General features: G+C 39.9%; 1 protein-coding gene across 3 annotated transcripts in view; it reads right to left on the bottom strand.

Annotated features, from left to right (window-relative positions):
• Positions 1 to 10,464, bottom strand: part of UHRF2 (ubiquitin like with PHD and ring finger domains 2) — an 88,008-nt gene extending 77,544 nt beyond the window's left edge. The window contains exons 1-2 of one of the 3 annotated variants that reach the window (XM_073880758.1): positions 9,995 to 10,464; positions 3,839 to 4,072 (exon numbers count right to left, since the gene is read on the bottom strand). In XM_073880758.1, the coding sequence (XP_073736859.1) occupies positions 3,839 to 4,072; positions 9,995 to 10,147 (387 nt within the window). In that variant the 5' untranslated portion in view covers positions 10,148 to 10,464. The remainder of the gene's footprint in view (positions 1 to 3,838; positions 4,073 to 9,994) is intronic. The other 2 variants (XM_025887842.2, XM_025887843.2) reach the window with 2 other exon arrangements.
• Positions 10,465 to 18,842: the final 8,378 nt, after the last annotated feature.

The raw sequence follows: 18,842 nt of genomic DNA, 5'->3' as shown, positions 1-18,842 counted from the left end.
CACACACACACACACACACACACACACACACACACACACACACACACCTCCTTAGTCTGTCAGCTGAGGGCCCTAAAAGCAATGATGCTCTAGTAGCAAGGAACATACCTAGACCCTAGATCTTGGTTTCTAATACCATTCTCCAATTAAAAGAATCAAGGCTCCTTAAGAAATGGGTTGATTCCAGCACCGGGGCAAGAAATAACTAAGATGAGCCTCGTGCATCTTCTAGTGCCAGAAAGAAAGTGCTTTAACAAAAGCACAAAAAACCCCCACAATAACAGAGGTATATCAAAGGGACACAGGGGGAAAATATCCCCACTGATGTGAATGAATAAATGGGGGAAAAGAGACAAGTCTCCCATGTACAAGAATTCCCAATACATTTTGTAGATAATCTACCCTCAAGAAGTGGTTTGTAACTAACCCATCTCCTTATGTGTGGGCTGCATATAGGGACTTCATCTCAAAGAATACAGTATGAAAAAGGGGTAGGGGAAGAGTAACCTCACAGGGAAGAAACTTGACAAATGCTACCTCATCAGCCAGGTGATTAAGGTTCACATCAACAGTATAGTAAGTTACTACTGATGTAAAAACCTAAGGTATAATTAACCCATAGAATGTTGGTAGTTTGTATCCTAGATAGAATGTGATAAAAACAGCACTTTACCTCTGTGGTCTTCCTCCAAAAAAAATACGTAAATCCAGTCTAATGATGAGGAAAACAAGATTAATCCTAATAGAAGGGTATTTTACAATATTTCTGACCAGTACTCCTCAAAACTATCAAGGTCTTCAAAAACAAAGTCAGTCTGAAAAACCGTACAGCCAAAAGGAACTATTTACTATAGCACTAATGTAAATATAATGTGGTATCCTAGATGAGATTCTGGAATAGAAAAAGGATGTTTAGATAAAAGCTAAGGAGATATGGTTCATTTATAACTAATGTATCATATTAATGTAAAATATTAGTTAACAGGGCAAACCAGTGTGGAATATATGGAAACTGTAGTATCTTCCCAATCATGCTATAAGTCTAAAATTGTTCTAAGACAAGTTTATTTAGAAAACAACAGAGGGGCACCTGGGTGGCTCAGTCTGTTAAGTGTCTGCCTTCAGCTCAGGTCATGATCCTGGAGTCCTGGGGCCCACACAGGGCTCCCTGCTCAGCAGGGAGTCTACTTCTCCCTCTGCCCCTCAACCCACACTTACACACTCTCAAATAAAATCTTAAAAAAAAAAAAAACAACATAGAAAATACTGGTTAATTCAGAGGGATGATATCAACAGGTGATGTAGACAATATGGAAAGTGGGCATTCAATATTAAGAATTCTAAGTTTTGGGGCACCTGGGTGACTCAGTCAGTTAAAGGTCTACCTTTGGCTCAGGTCACGATCCTGGGGTCCTGGGATGGAGCCCCACGTGGGGCTCCCTGCTCAGGGGGGAGCCTGCTTCTCCTTCTCCCTCTGTCCCCCACTCCCCACTTATGCTTGCTCCGATCTCAAATCTTTTTTTCCGATCTCAAATCTTGAAAAATTCTAAATTTTGACTACATAAAAAGCATTGTTTTAGTTAATATGTCTTGCCCGTATCATGTAAATTTATTCCCAAACTTTACATTTTTATCATAAATTTTTTTCTTTTACTAAATGATTGTAGCAAGGAAAGCTATTAGTATTTAAAGAACTATCTTACTGATTGCTCATAATGCTCTAATGTTTATCTTCTTAGACTTTGCAAATATCCATAAATAACTTTGCCTTCTTCAGTATTTACACTTTGTTGTTCTCCTGCCTATCTCCATCATGTAGAAAGATGTTAAGTAACAGCATTAACTGGCTTCCTTGTCTGGCTCCTGTCTTTAATGGGAATGCTTCTGGCTTTTCCCCACCAATAAGCATGATGCTGGTATGGTTTAAAATATTCATCTTATTCCATCTGTTCCACTTACAAAGCATTTTTTAAAAAATCAGAAATGGATCTTTTTAGATTAGATCATTTGGATTTTTTGGCTTATTACTATGATGAATTATAATATTACTATATTGGGGGTCGGGTAAAATGGGTGAAGGCGGTTGACTGTCTGGTAATGGATGGTAACTAGACTTATGGTGGTGATCACCTTGTAGTGTATCGAATTATAAAGCTGTAAACCTGAATTTTAGAAGGCAAATGATAAAAGTTATATACCTGAAACTTCTATATATTAAAAAAAAAAAAAGAATCCAAATAATGAACTATCCCACTTCTTGACAAACCATCCTTGGTCAAGGTATTCTGTTCTTTAACACATAGTCATAATTTTATTTGTTAAATATAACTTTAGTTTTACATCAATATGTAGTGATACTGGGGTGCTTTTTGCTATATTTTAGGATCAGTGTTATATTAAATTTAAAAAACAATGGGAAGATTTTTTTTTAATTGTGGGTCAATTTAGATAATTATCTATTCTTTAGAGGTTTAAGGTAATTCATCAGGGTAGCCATCTAGGCCAGGTACTTTTGACATATAGCTCTTGGCCAGTTTTCTTGATTCTATACATATGGATGTTTCCATTTTTCCTGAGATCAAAAATTATCCCTATTTGCATTTTCTTAAATAATTTACCTCAGCTACTAATTTTTAATTTTTAGCCTTAAAAATCCTCTGAAAAATTGAGTCTTGGTCCCAATTTGTCCCAACCAGTAAGAGTTAAGGAAAAAAACAGTTTTAAGGATAGGAAAGGATGAAACAAAACTGTCAATTTTTCTACAAAATTTATTAGAATTTGAAAAAGTTGATATATTTATTGACCCTCATATCTACCAATTGCATTTCTATATGTAGGCAAACAAATCACAATTTTAAAAGATAACCATTTATAATAGCATTAAAAACGCAGCCATTAGAAATAAGATATGTAGAGAAAACTGATAAAGTGATAAAAGATCTTAGTGGAGACATCTATCATGTCCATGAATGAAGGACTCAACATTTGTAAAGTTGTCAATTCTCCAAGCTATTCTATAGACAATCCCCAACAAATCCTCTATTACTTATCTGTAGAGTCTAACAAGCTAATTCTAAAATTTTTACGTGCAAGTGTTAAAAGCCAAACACCAAGACACCCTTAAATATGAAGAGATTTGGGAGATGTGGGATAGGGAGGTAAGTCTACTAGGCTACAGTACTTAGAATAGCAAGCATAGTGTGTATCCACACAAGCAGACCAACAGAACATAAGTGGAGAGCAATCTGGCAGTATCCTGTGAGTGAACCAGCACTTCATTTCTAGGTAACAATTCCTAAAGAAATTCTAGAACAGTGAACCAGGACACAAAGAAGGTTCAAAAAGGTGAAAGTAGGAAAAGCCCAAATTTATCTATTAATCATTGATTAAATATATTATGGCATGTTAATGAGAATCAAAGCTGAGAAAAAGTAGAATTCTGTTACATAAGCTTCAAATATAGGCAAAAAAACACATTTTTTAGAGATAACAAAAGTCGTAACACTAAAACAAAAAAGATCAGAATAGAATAAGTAGTTTACCCCTTAAGGAGAAAGGGAGAGAATGTTCTGGTAGTGGCTTTAAAAAGGAATTGGCATCATTCTACTTATCCTCAGTGGAATCACACAGGTTTTTCCTTTATATTTTTTAGGTTGTATGTACAAGTTTTATACATTTATCTACATATTGCACAATTTTCAAAGACTTTTAGAAGTTAAAGTATCAACAGCTCAGTCTTTACTTTCAAATGACAATCAATCTTCACTTATTTGCAACATCCTAAAGAGAACAGACATCTCTATTTTCACAACTATCAAGTCTAAAGAAGACAACATACCTTATACAGCCCAATGCCAGGATCAATAAGAAAATCACAAGTTGATGTAGACGGCTGACTAGAAGGTCCCACCCTTGGGGTTTTCTTTACTTTAGGTGGGCTATTAGAACAGGGTTTGGCCTGTACATCAATCTGTTTAGATGTGCTAGGAAGATCAGGGTCTGGGCGAACTAGTAGCTGAATTATGTCATTCAGTCCAACATCATAGTCAAATAAAGTATATCCATTTTCCAACTGGAAAAAAAGGATAAAAAAAGATTAAAATGCTTCTCTCAAAACTTGATCTTTCCACATCTTTAGTCACCCAAATGTCCTAGCCAAATTATTAAAATTCATAGCAATGCAATGTAGTGATCCTGAAACCAATTCCTATTACTTAATGGCCTCTGATGGCAGCAGCATCTGAGGACCTCAATAAATTGTGGAGAATCATTCCATATTAGCTATCAGGAACACAGATAGCCACTGAAACCAAAAATGTATCATTGCTTACGTGACTTCAACATGTAGGCAGAAAAACCCTAGGTTTCTCACCAAGTTTTATTTAAATTAACAGTACCTCAATCCACTGCAAGAAAGGTGAATTTTGACCTTGTGTTCATAAAGACATTTAACAATTTTGTGTTTCTGAAGCACCGTCAGTAATTTTTTTTAAAAAATCAAGCAGAAAAAAATTAAAGCAGGAATTACAAGTCTTGTTCATTCTATTCCACTTGCCTAAAGTTCTCTATCCATTTGTAAAGGCTGTCAAGTTGTACCATGAAAAGTCTTCCAGGATGAACAAATGAATAAATTATCTTGCAACTTACCCATATTTTGGCAAGGTCTCTGCAATGGATTAAATAGTGACAACCCCTTCTTCCCATTATATTAAAGTCCTAATCCCAAATATCTGTATGTGAGTATCTGGAAATAGGGTCTTTACAGCAGTAATCAAGTTAAAATTAGGTCATATCGGGTGGGCCCTAAACTACACTGTATTTGACAGTGGTTTATGGGAGGTGTAAATTTGGACCAGAGAAGATGTGAAGGCAGCCAGGTGACTAGAGGAATGTATCTACAAACCAAGGAATTTACAAAGGATTGCTAGCAACACTAGAAGCTGAAGGAAACAAGGAAGAATTTTCTATTAGAACCATCAGAGAGAACATGGCCCTGCTGATACTTTTAATTCAGACTCACAGCCTCTGGAAACAGGAGACAATAAATTTCTAGTGTTTTAAGCCACCTAGGTTTTGGTGGCTTTGTTACAGAAACCCTTGAAAACTAATAGTCTCCATTTTGTTTCTTTATAAAATTCAGTTGGCCATTTTACCATAATACAGTAAGAAAACCAAATTCTCTCTGACCCTCCCCCCTCTCATGCTCTGTCTCATTCTTTCTCTCTCAAATAAAATCTTTAAGAAAAAGAAAACCAAATTCCATGAAAATCAAAACTATCATTTCCACAGAAACATTACCAGTTTAATCACTATTCATTTCCCCCCCTTTGCATATAATACCTGTCCTCATTCTCAATTCCCTAACACAGGTAGACCATATTTCCAAAGTCTACCAAAAGGAAGAATGAGTTTGTCCTTAAATGATAAACTAATATGCTAGATAATTTTAATTCAAGTGGTCCCAAAACACATCTAGCAAAATCCTACACATTATATTCACAATTTTAACTACAATAAGGGATCAAACAATTCACAAATTTCCCATGGGGAAATTAGACAGTATCTCACAGGTTGGTTTACATGCTTATTCCAAATAAGCCTAAGGAGTTTCCCAAATCAATAAGCAGATAAGCCCTTATAGGGAGGGATTAGATTTTAATATTGCTTACCTTATTAAAAAAACAAAACAAAACAAAACAAAAACACAACTCCTACCTCATCCTGAACTCCTGGAAAAAAATTCAAGGACCAAAAAAAAAAAAAAAAACAAAAAACCCCTATACATTCACACCTTCATTTTGACATTCTCCAATACCCCTTTCCCCCAAAAAGGTAAGCCCATACTAGTTCTGGAACTGTTGAAAAAGTGCAACTTGATTAAACACGCAACTGTTGCACATTATGAGTGTCTAAGTAGAAGATAAAAAACTCTTAACAGTATAGAACATGCAAAACAAACAAAAAGCCCAGTAATACAATATGCAAATTAACTGGAAGGACATTTCCCAAAATGAAGAAAGCTGTTAAAGTGGTAAAATAATCGGAAATTCGAAGTGCTTCCACAATTTTCCTTTAAAATCTGAGGCACAAGGGCGCCTGGGTGGCTCAGTTGGTTAAGCGACTGCCTTCGGCTCAGGTCATGATCCTGGGGTCCCGGGATCGAGTCCCGCATCGGGCTCCCCGCTCAGCGGGGAGTCTGCTTCTCCCTCTGACCCTCTTCCCTCTCGTGCTCTCTCTCATTCTCTCTCTCTCTCAAATAAATAAATAAAATCTTTAAAAAAAAAAAAATAAAAAAAAAATAAATAAAATCTGAGGCACAAGAGTCAGAGGGACAGCGGGGACATTCTTACACTCAATTCCTCTGACAAGTTTCTACTAAGTGATTGGTCAAAATAATATAAGCTGCTTCAAATGGTATTTGGTTTGAAAGGAAGAGCAATGTCTTAAGTTAGGAAAACACTAAGCATTCCAAGGCATGAGGCCCTATCCTAGAAGTTAGGCCCACACTAACATGTAACTTTTCCTTCAATTATTCATGCTTGCTAGGACAGCCACTTTTACCCAGATTATCTACTTCCTCCCTAATTCATAGGTATTCTTCCAGTTTTCCTAAAATAGTGATACTATCCACTGCATAATAACTTCCACACAGCTAGGCTTTTGTGAAGAATGTTGGAATGAACTGTTACTTGAAAAGTAGTGAAGTTCACCCAAATTTAATGAAAGTACAGACTGGAAATAATTGTCACTTATATTGTACCTCAAGTAGAAAAGGGACTGAGTCACTTAGAAATCACAAACACCCATGAGTTTCAGGCATGTAACTATAGTCCATTGATGTCTCACAGCTGAAAATGTTTGGGAACTGCCATCCTAGAAGATGGGAGCACAGTATTTAAAATACTAGAGGGGCAAGAATGGCCCTAGAGTGTTTTTTGCCAGGCTTCAGTCCTGCATCTGTATTGGGTTGAAGTAAGAAATTCCCCCAGGTAACAGCAATAATTGCAACAGCAATGCAAAGTAAAACTAGGAAGCAAACACCAACTGGCAATGGCTGAGAAGGCCCTGGGAGAAGTCATTCCCAAGGGGTTACCAATAATCCCCTGGACCTGCATCCCTTAACAATTTTCATGTATCTTTCACGTCATCTATATGATGTAGATATGACACACACATTCTCTCTCCCCTTTAAATAGGCAAATGCTTTTACTTTGTGTTCCGTGTAAAAATAAAGAATCCAGGGCCAAAAGGGTACTACTAAGTTTTCCTTCAGCTCTGGTTCATGTCCCACCTACAGTGGTATAAACAAAAGAATGAGAGGAAGTGATAGAATCCTTTCAAAGCAGAAAAAGCTCTGGATTCTCAAAATATTTAGAGATCCATCAACATAACTCCTCCTTAAAGACCTAATCCCCAGGATGCAGGCTAAACCTCCCAGAGTAATATCCAAGTAAGGTTACCCTACTCTAACCAGAATTTATATTGCCTTGAATTGCTGCCCTCTATTTGGACCCTCAAAAGTGGAGTCAATTACACAATTACTCCGCTTTTCAAATTTAATTTGCTGAGATCACCTGGGGACTTTGTTAAAAAATACAGATTCTACTTCAATAGGTGTGAGGCTCCCAGGTGAAGCTAATACTGCAGGTCCTGCTGATTCAGGAACCATACTTTGAATAGTAAGAAATTAGGAGACTGACATTCTTCAACATCCATTTGCAAACTCTGGTGGCCACCAGAATCTCCCGTGGGGTCTTGTTAAATTCAACTACTTGCAATTCTGGGGTGGGCTGAGCACCTATAATAAATATCCACAAGTGATTCTAATATATACCAAAGACTAAAAGCAGCAAACCTAACATAAAAGGGGTGGGGAATAAGGGGTAAAGGGTACCATTTACATCACAGATATTGTAAATTTGTTTTTATGACATTTTTCACAATATAGCAGTAAAGGGGTGCCTTTTTCAAATAAGCACAAAGGCATTTTATAGGCTAGGGGCAGCCCTGTGATGCCAATCCAGTAGTTGTCGCTTACAGATCTACTACTCTGTTCATGGACTGTGAACTCCAAAGAGTAAGAGAGAACGGAGGGAATAATCACTGCCATGGCTACTCCTCAGCTCACAAATAAGTATACACAGCTGAAGCAGTGTCTTCCTTCTGTCTTCAACTCAATGGGGCACCAAAGGTCCATTCTCTATCCCTACTGGTTTATCATTGAGGTGAAGAAATCAAAGTAGTGAGTTATCAACTCTCCTGGGGGAAGAGGTACAAAAGGGTAATTATCCTCAACAGTTTTTCTCTAAACCCGGAATGAGTTTCCTGGTTTACTGGAAGTCTACTTTGTTGACCCGAATTTAACTCAATTTCTACTTTTTCGTCAAGACAGCCAGATGCCATGTTTTCTTTTAGTATATTTGATAATTAGACTTTAGGAGTGTTTCCCAGGAACACATTCTCATGCTTCATTTCTATCACTTGTGAAGTCACCAAAGTATCCCAGCAATTCATGTACTCTTTTATCCCTAGCTAAGAAATAAAATTCAGAAGACCTGATTACATAATTTTTATCTTTGACCAAAAGATAAAAAAAAAAAAAAGGTATCAGTCATTGGAGGTATAGCAATATAAATCAGGTAGTGTTTAACACATGATTTCAAAAGCAAAGTTTACAGTATAATTGAACATCTGTTTTTACAAGTCAAACAGTAAAGGATCAATATAAAACAGCTTCAAACACCTATCAAAGATGCTATCACTTATTTAAAAACAAGTTAAAATAAACCCTGGCTCTTTTTCAGAGTATAATCTCCTTACCCTGACATTTCTGGGCAGTTTTTGAAACTAAGCCTATGAAGAGAAGAAAAATATTCCTTTCAAATCCTTTGTGGCTACAGGAAAACGCTACTTCCACCAAATCAAAGAGCTACATTTATTCCAAACCACAGAACTGAAGCCAAACTGTGGTCTATCCAACTGGACAATGCCACCTTTTTAGGGGGGGGGGGGGGCAAAATTGGGTAGGCTTGGGTCTCTAGGTATAGATTTCTCGGGTAAGAAAAATCTTCAATGGGCCAGAGCATGGCCATACCATACAACTACCAGAGACACCCACAGACACCCTCATTGCCAAACCACTTTCAGCCTTCAAGTATGTAACGCTGGCTATGGTCCAGCTGCTGTTTTAAAAGCTTGTGTGAGGGGGACTACATCGGAAGGTGAGAAGCAAAAAGAGCAGAACAGTCTTTCATACTCCTTTCCATTCTGGGAATAATCCCTTTCTTGCCTATACCTGGGAGTTTAAACCCGATCCCCAATTACATCAATAGCTCGCTCCTTCAGCCCAAGTCTCTAATCTTCAAGACAGATTCCAATTCCAGAAGAGGAGCCAGAAGTTTTGGAAACCCTTCGAATCTTCAGTGTGTTCAAATCCCTTCACAGTGAAGTCAGCCTAGGGTTCTTGAGCCTAAGAGGAAGCGAGTTCTAAGTTTCCCTCCTCCTATTTGGGAGGCGGGAGCGGAGAGGAGCCACGGAAGCAATGCGAGCCGTTAGCCGGGTCAGCGGGGCCGGGAGCCGGAGCCATCGGCCCTCCCCACCAGCACTCTGGCATGGCCGCCAGAGCCTGCTGCCCTCCCCGCCTCCAGGGGCGCCGACCCCGCAGAGCGCGGGAAGCTAGGGAACCCAGGCGCTCCGGCGGGCTGTGCCAGATGCTACTGACCGGCTGAGAAAGGGGGGTGAGGTCTCTGCGCTCTGGGTGCCTCCGCCTCTGACCCTGCCAGGCGCACCTGCACTTTGGGGCTCGTAAGAACCCCGCTGCGCCCCCTCGGTGGGGCCTGGGCCTGCACTCGCGGGCTGCCCACCCGAAGTGGAGCCAGGTGCTCTCTATGCGCGCGGCGCACCAAGCTCTCGGGCCCACCCAACCTACGCGTTCTGGTGGCGCCCTGCAGCCCTCTCTCCCGGCTTCCCGAGGTGTGCCGTGGGCTCGCCTCACCTGCTTGCCCCGGTAGAAGAGGCGCTGGCACTCGGGCCGCACGTCGAACAGCGCCCACACCCGCTCGCGCAGCTCCTCAATTGTGGCTTTGCGAGACACGTCCTCAATGGTGCGCGTCTGGGAGCCGTCGATGGTGCGAACCTGAATCCACATCTTGGCGCCGGGAGAGGGGGCTGGCCCGGCTTTGTCTCCCCCTGCGTTCCGGACGCCGCGCCCCGCCCGGCCCGGCCCGCTTCCCTAGCCGCTCCGGCTCTCCGCGGGCGGCGGGCGAGCGCTCACACAAATGAGGGAAACCGACCAGACGCCGGGACCCCACAGGCGGCGGCGACTCCGAACTCGCGCGCCTGCCCAGCCGGGCTGAGAAGGAAAGGAAACCGGAACCAGTTGCAGGGGCCGCCGCTACCGCAAACCCCCACCTCACAAGTAGGAAGAAGCCTTCTCTGCGCCGCGCGGAGTGTTTACTTATAGAGCTCTAGCTCCCACATGGAGGTCACGGCGCCAACCCGGATCTCGCGAGATCGACCGCGGCTCCGCCTTAAAGAGGAAGCAGCGGGGGTGGGGAGGCGCGGAGGAGAAGGCTACAGACCCGAGAGAACTAAAATGGGCGGGGGCGGGGAGGGCGGGGTGGAGGGGCGGGGCCGCGGAGAGCCGTTACTTGCCGCTTCTCCTGCACCTGGGCCCTGGAAACGCCCTCTAGTTTTCGGGTTTCGCGCGGTTGCAATAAATTGAAGGGGTTCCCGTTTTAGTCTTGGTTTTGGGACCCTGGGGGCTAGCGACTCCTCAGGCCTAAGCGGATACGGTTTCTGTGGTCTCAAAAACACATCCAAAAAAAGCAACTCTGACGTGCACTTGTGTGATCATGAAAATGGGGGTGCGGGCGGGCGCGGCCTAAATTTCTGAGAAAGCACATAAGGAAGTGAGCCCGCTCCACCGCGCCCAGCCGAACACGACCCGCCCCGCGGCTTGGCGGGGCCCGCCGCCCCGGAAAGGACCCAGGACCCCAATGCTTCGCGAACTTCCTACTGGGCCCGAATTTCCCGCCGAGCCCGAATACTGTCTTCGCGCGGAAACCTGCTTCCTGTGGTTTCCCGCGGCTGGGTCAAGGTGGAGGCTTCAGGTCGCAGGCCGCTGGTCCCGCTGGTATCGCCCTCTCTAATCCAACGCGCTCAGGCCTGGACCTTTGGCCACAGAGGTTTTGGTGTTGCCACCTGGAGGGCCGCTCGCCAGAATCGGGCGTTTCTGCTTGTGGACCTTCCTTGTTAGTGCGCCTTTGTCCTAAGGAATTGAAGGGTCATGGAAAACACTTATAACGGATGCAGAACTACACAACTCAGAAGAAAAAACTCCAAAGATCCTACCAGGAATAAATTCTGAGAAATAGGCCCAATGCGGGATTACCTAACAGTGGGTTTATTTAAAATGAAAATGTCTTCATAAGAAGGAAGAGAACATATGAAAGTAGAGCTATATAGAGGGATATAGCTATAAAGTAATATATATAACAAAATTTGGACTTTATACTTGCCATAATCCATAACTTGAATATTCAGACTGCTGCTAATTATTACCATAAAGGTAGAGCAGCAATGTTGTAACAACCGATTCAAATAATTACAAGTCTGGCGAAGTCCAGAAGTAACATAAAAAAAAGGATGGTCCAACATGGAAGAGACAGAAAAAATGGAATACTTACACATATTTTGGGTCTCTGCTCTTCCTGAAAATTTTACATTCACATATCTTCTAAATATAATTCATCGTATTTGCTCCTGATTTAAGTACAGTAAATATTGAATACTCATTACATGTGTAAATGAGATGATGGAGATATGTAAAGCACACTTCTAACCTACCCCGGTAAGGAATAGCTATTTGCTATTATAAGAACGTGCTATACCCTTTTGAAGACATGTTAAGGGTTTCTTTCATTCCCTGCATACAGAGAATTTACAACCTAGTTCAGGTAATATTTAGAAAAGTTGAAAATACTAAAGAATTATTTAGTACTAAGTAGTTTGTTGTCAGTTTAAACAGTAATTAGCAATGAAAGAAGGATTGGAATGATCTGGAAGTGTAAGGAGAGGGGTACAACTTTACCTAAGTTAGATGGTATATTGTAATGGGGGCAGCATTTTTAAATGTTTAACTCATAGATTGAGATAGATCTGAATTATAATCCCAGTTTTGATGTTTACTTCAAATGTGATCTTGGACCAATTATTTGTTTTAATTTCCTCAGTGTAAAATGGTGTTTATAACATTTAATGAATGTATAGTGTTTAGCATAGCGCCCATCCCTTAGTAGGACACAATAAATTATTTTTGTGGATTTAGATAAGCAGAGAATGCCTAAAGAGAAGAGAATGCTTACACACAGAAGTTTTGCATTTTTATAGGTCAGAAGAGATTGCGTATCAGAAAAAGTTTTACTAGATAGAGAAGGGCAGAGTGTCAAGATTAGCATTCAAAGCAGTAGATTTTGTAGGCCCCAGGGAGAAACTAAAATTTTAAGGAGTCCACTGATGCATTAAATATGCATTTGGAAAGATAACAGAAGGAATTTGAAGGATGCCTTAGGAAAAAATTAAGGGACCAGTCAGAAAGTTTAGTGAAGAGGCAATTGTGTCAATTTCAGTGAAATTTTGTGGCAGCGGATAAGAGAAGAGCAGATTCCAGAATATTCTAGAAAATCAAGCCCACCAGACTTGTAAGATGTGTGAATATGAGGGATGTGGAAATGTGAAATGCTGAGACTAATTCCTGGGTTTCTAGTTTGGGAGAAAAATGGATGCTCTTAACTGAACTAGACGGAGATGTATAACTGACCGTTGGAAATATAAGTCCAAAGTTTTGAAGGGAAGTAGAAAAGTTCTGAAAGAGGAACTAGTCAAGACTTTCTGTACTCACCCCCATGAGGGGATTTATCCTTGTTAATGTGGTAGAGAATTTTTTGGGGGAAAGCTGTCAAAATTGGTATCTACTTGGACTGTGTAGGATTTGTGTTAATCTAATCAATATAGATCCCAAAGGATTGGTAGGACAGGACTTAGAGGTGTGCGACCCAGAAAGGATATATTTGTCCTGTGTAGACCAAATTAATTACCTCTTGAAACATAAGCTTATGAGTGTAGTAACTTACTTAGGATATAAATAAGTAATTGCAAATAGTGATTCTGTATGTAACAAAATACACCCTTCTGTGTTTCTCCACACAGTACCTATTGTAACTAAGGTTTCCCCTCTTTCCCTACATGCTTTTGCCTACTTAGGAAGTTGCCCAGTTGAAAAAGCAAGATAGAAGTTCTCTGACAAAAACCAAAATATCAGACAGTTCTGACATAACATGCTTTGTTATCACATGAGTAGCTGAAACAACTTGGATGTGAACAGGCAAAGAAAAGAGGAATTATTTATGTAGCTAAAAAGCAAATACTAAAATTTATGCCATCAGTCATGACTCAAAATTTGTTCAAGTCAAAACAGGCAAAACAGAAAAAGATTGATTTTTGAGCTAATTTTCTAGACTCCTCATACCACAGAATATCTCGTTTTCTCACCTAATGTCCCAAAGTCAACAACTTTCATGTATATTAAAAAAGAGAATTTCAATTTGCTCTCTGAAGCTACGATTATCACCATTTCATCAGAAATTCTCTCTTGGTGGTCTTCCTTTTTCTCCACCAGAGCCACTCTACATGCTTGCTGTCCTAGAGTCCAAGGGCAAGGAATACATCAATGGAATCAGTGCTCTCAGGCTTCTAGTTGAATCTGGGCAGTGGGAAGGAAGTACAAATAGAAAACTAAAAGAATGAGGTCAGTATATTTATTCCACTGGCTTTCCCCCTGAAAGTTCATCTCTAGCTATCTGTTGCCTTCCTGGGAAGTCACTACTCCTCTTAAAGTAGCCTACTCTACATGACCTTTCATTTCTCCTTTTGGGTCTACAGATTGTTAACAGTTCTACAGTCCTAGATTCATGCATATTCCTTCAGTTTTCTGTATCATGGCCCATACCCTTTCATTTGGTCCCTTGCATGTGTATGTGTGTGTGGTGGGGAGGTGTCATTAAAGTACCTTAACTGAAGGAGAACTACATGTTATGAGAAGTGAACTAAAATTTCCATTGACAAAAAAATACTTTATATTGTGGCTGATTACTTAAATTAGCTATATTTTAAAGGGTATGCTCCTTTTTAATAGAATCACAGATTTTTACTGTGGACATCTGCTTTAGAGATCATTCCAGTCTATCTTCTCTTTAACAAATGAGAAAATGATTTGGATAAGGATGTGTAATCAATGAATAACAGTGTTAGAGTTTAGACTCCTGTGTCCTTCCTCTTTAGACAATGTTCTTTGCCTTTCAGCTGTACCTCTTTTGTTTCTCTCAAGGCTTCTCCATTCACGTTGTCTGGAGAATAATCCTTGTCCTTCCTGCAGTGAGTGCCTCTCACTGGTTCTTTGATGGCTCAGATAGAAGTGGGGACCTGGGATTCTCACTAAAGACTTACAGTTTATCCATGTTTTCAGTCACATGCTTTCTCCTACTTCCTAAAAAAATTTTTTAAAGATTTTATTTTTAAGTAATCTCTACACCCAACATGGGGCTCAAACTCACAATGCTGAGATCAAGAATTGCATGCTTTACCAACTGAGCCAGCCAGGTACCCCTCCTCTCTTCTAGTTGGTCATCTTCTCTGAGGGTCTTTGGATCAATTCAGCTCAGATTTCCCCCACTGGAGGCAGGTAAGGCTCTATTTTCTAGTGATGGGGTCAATTCTAGTTACAACTTGCTCTATGAAACAAATTTTAGAGGTTTAAAATAACAACGGTGCCTTTACTGTTTTTCACATTTTATGTAGCACAGGAGTTCTAAACTGACTCAGTTGGAAAGCCTGAGTTCTGGCTCAGAATTTGTTATGCTATTGTAATCAGATGCACCTAAAACTGGAAGAATGGAGACTAGAGCAACTGGAAACTATCTAAGCATGTCACCCTAGGAAGTTTCAGGACTTCTCCATGGACTATGTGGGCTGGTTTGGGCTTTCTCACAGCATTGCTGCCTCAGAGTAGTCAGGCTCCTTAACATGGTAACTGAAGACTTTAAGGGTGAGAATTCCAGTGAGCAAAGTATAAGCTGCATCACTCTTTATGGCTTTGTTTGAAAGTCCTATAGCATCACCTGTACCATACTCTTGAACAAAACATTTATAAAAGCCCATTCAGTTTCAGGAGGAGGGGATACATACCCCACCTCTTGATGGGAGGGGTGTCAAAAGTCATATTGTAAGAAGAGCATATGGAATGGAAGGTACTGTTGCAGCCATTTTGGGGAAATAGAAACTTCTATAACTTCTCCGTCTAATTTCTTCCATCTTTCTTTTTTTGTATAACCAAAGAGTTTTTAAATTATGAAATATATCAGTCATACAAAAAAAGTATAGAGAATAATATAAACCCTTTTGTATTCACCACTTTGCTTTAGAAATAAAGCATTTCAAGTAGTTAAAATCCCTCTCTGCTTTCATTCTCTCTCTTTTCCAAAGAGAGAAACATGGTCCTGAATTGAATATTTATTATTGTCATGCCGGTCTTTATACTTTTAATACATGTATTTCTAAAAAATATTAAATTTGAGGTCTTTTTATAGTTTATATAACATGGTTCTATATAACTGAAACGTTTTAACTCAATATTATTTTTCTGAGATTTATTTGCATTAATGTATAGCTCTAGTGCAAACTGTATTAAAGGTTCAGATGGGGAAGGTTAAGTTTTGTGGACAGATGATATCTTGCAACTTTTCATCCTACAGTTGTAATACAAAAGGGCTACTTAATACATAAATGTGCCTTTGTTCTGATAAGACTTTATGAAAATAGGTGGCAGGATGCAGAATTGCTGACCTCAGATCTAATATAAAAATTATAACACTACAAATATCTCATGTTCCCTAAAAGTTACTTTAGGTTATAACCCATCCCCAACTCCATCCTTATCATATTCCTTTGTCTTAAGAAATTTTGAGCAACACTGACTTAAGAGTAAAATTGGCAGTTTTACTAAATTTTGATTTGTGGAAAGCCTCATTGGACTCTAGTTTTCACCTTTTATTCTTGAGGGTAAAGGTCAGTAAACCCCTGTCTTTAGACCCCTCTGGCCACCCCCTTTTGAACTTGCCCAGGCTCTTTCTTACCATGCCTTCTCTGCCTAGAAAATTTCAACACCTATGTCATGATTTCCCTCAAATGCCACTTCCTCCAGGCTGACTTTCCTGATACTCCCCAGCTGAAGGAAATGCTTCACCTGTATTCTCAAACTTAGTTCATGTCTCTACTCTAACACTTAACTCAGAGCTGTAATTTGTTTGCATAACTGTCTTTCCCCATTAAATTTTTGATTCCCTAGAGAACAGGGACTTAGTCAATTTATCTTTGTTTCCAACACAAAAGTCAGTGCTTGGTGGCTAGATACATGTAGTTGTTGAAGGGAGGGAGGGAGGGAGGGAGGAACTAGAGTCTATTCAGGTATCTAATTGGACCAAGAAACAAATTTACATAATCTGCAGACCTCTAAAGGCAGAGATACCACTTTCTTCATCATTCTATCCCTCCTCACCCTAGAACATTTCTTCATGTCCTCCTATGTCTTCTTTGCAGGCAGGTAGATAAATCATGTTTTCTTTATCAGACAAATTAGATTTTAAACCAAAGACTGTAATAAGAGCTGAGGACGGACACTCTATCCTACTTAAAGGGTGTATCCAACAAGAAGATCTAACAATTGTAAATATCTATGCCCCTAACATGGGAGCAGCCAATTATATAAGGCAATTAATAACAAAAGCAAAGAAGCACATCAAAAACAATACAATAATAGTGGGGGACTTTAAACGCCCCCTCACTGAATTGGACAGATCATCTAAGCAAAAGATCAACAAGGAAATAAAGACCTTAAATGACACACTGGACCAAATGGACTTCACAGATATATTCACAACATTCCATCCCAGAGCAACAGAATACACATTCTCCTCTAGTGCCCATGGAACATTCTCCAGAATAGATCACATCCTAGGCCACATATCAGGTCTCAACTGGTACCAAAAGATTGGGATCATGCCCTGCGTATTTTCAGACCACAATGCTTTGAAACTAGAACTCAATCACAAGACGGAAGTTGGACAGAACTCCAATACATGGAGGCTAAAGAGCATCCTACTAAAGAATGAATGGGCCAACCAGGAAATTAAAGAAGAATTAAAAAAATTCATGGAAACCAATGAAAATGAAAACACAACTGTTCAAAATCTTTGGGATGCAGCAAAGGCAGTCCTAAGAGGAAAGTATATAGGAATACAAGCCTTTCTCAAGAAACAAGAAAGGTCTCAAATACACAACCTAACCCTACACCTAAAGGAGCTGGACCAAGAACAGTAAATAAAGCCTAAACGCAGCAGGAGAAGAGAAATAATAAAGATCAGAGTAGAAATCAATGAAATAGAAACCAAAGGAACAGTAGAACAGATCAAAGAAACTAGGAGCTGGTCCTTTGAAAGAATTAACAAGATTGATAAACCCCTGATCAGACTTCTCAAAAAGAAAAGAGAAATGATGCAAATCAACAAAATCATGAATGAAAGAGGAGAGATCACAACCAACACCAAGAAATACAAACAATTATAAGAACATATTACAAGCAACTCTATGCCAGCAAATTAGATAACCTGGAAGCAATGGGTGCATTCCTAGAGCTGTATCAACTACCAATACGGAACCAGGAAGAAACAGAAAACCTGAACAGACCTATAACCACTAAGGAAATTGAAGCAGTTATCAAAAATCTCCCAACAAACAAAATCTCAAGGCTAGATGGCTTCCCAGGGGAATTCTACTTATTCTTCTGAAACTCTTCCAAAAAACAGAAATGGAAGGAAAACTTCCATACTTGTTTTATGAGGTCACCATTACCTTGCCCCCCAAACCAGGCAAAGACCCCATCAAAAAGGAGAATTACAGACCAATATCCTTGATGAACATGGTTGCAAAAGTTCTCACCAAAATACTAGCCAATAGGACCCAACGGTACATTAAAAGGATTATTCACCATGACCAAGTGGGATTTATCCCTGGGCTGCAAGGCTGGTTCAACATCCGCAAATCAATCAACGTGATACAATATATTAACAAAAGAAAGAACAAGAATCATATGATCCTCTCGATAGATGCAGAAAAAGCATTTGACAAAGTACAGCATCCTTTCTTGTTCAAAACTCTTCAGAGTATAGGGATAGAGGGTACATACCTCAATATCATAAAAGCCATCTATGAAAAACCTACAGCCAATATCATTCTCAATGGGGAAAAACTGAGAGCTTTCCCACTAAGGTAAGGAACACGGCAGGGATGTCCATTATCACCACTGCTATTCAACATAGTATTAGAAGTCCTAGCCACAGCAATCAGACAACAAAAAGAAATCAAAGGCATCCAAATCGGCAAAGAGGTCAAACTCTCACTCTTTGCAGATGATATGATACTTTATGTGGAAAACCCAAAAGACTCCACCCCAAAACTGCTAGAACTCATACAGGAATTCAGTAAAGTGGCAGGATATAAAATCAATGCACAGAAATCAATGGCATTCCTATACACCAACAACAAGACAGAAGAGAGAGAAATTAAGGAGTCGATCCCTTTTACAATTGCACCCAAAACCATAAGATACCTAGGAATAAATCTAACCAAAGAGGCAAACGATCTGTACTCAGGAAACTATAAAATACTCCTGAAAGAAATTGAGGAAGACACAAAGAAATGGCAAAACGTGCCATGCTCATGGATTGGAA

Source organism: Callorhinus ursinus, unplaced genomic scaffold (genome assembly GCF_003265705.2).
Source record: "Callorhinus ursinus isolate GAN/ISIS: 27379988/994484 unplaced genomic scaffold, GSC_fseal_2.0 scaffold39, whole genome shotgun sequence".
NCBI lineage: Eukaryota > Metazoa > Chordata > Mammalia > Carnivora > Otariidae > Callorhinus > Callorhinus ursinus.
Note: the sequence above shows the minus strand (reverse complement) of the source record. Positions and strands in the feature narration are given on the sequence as shown.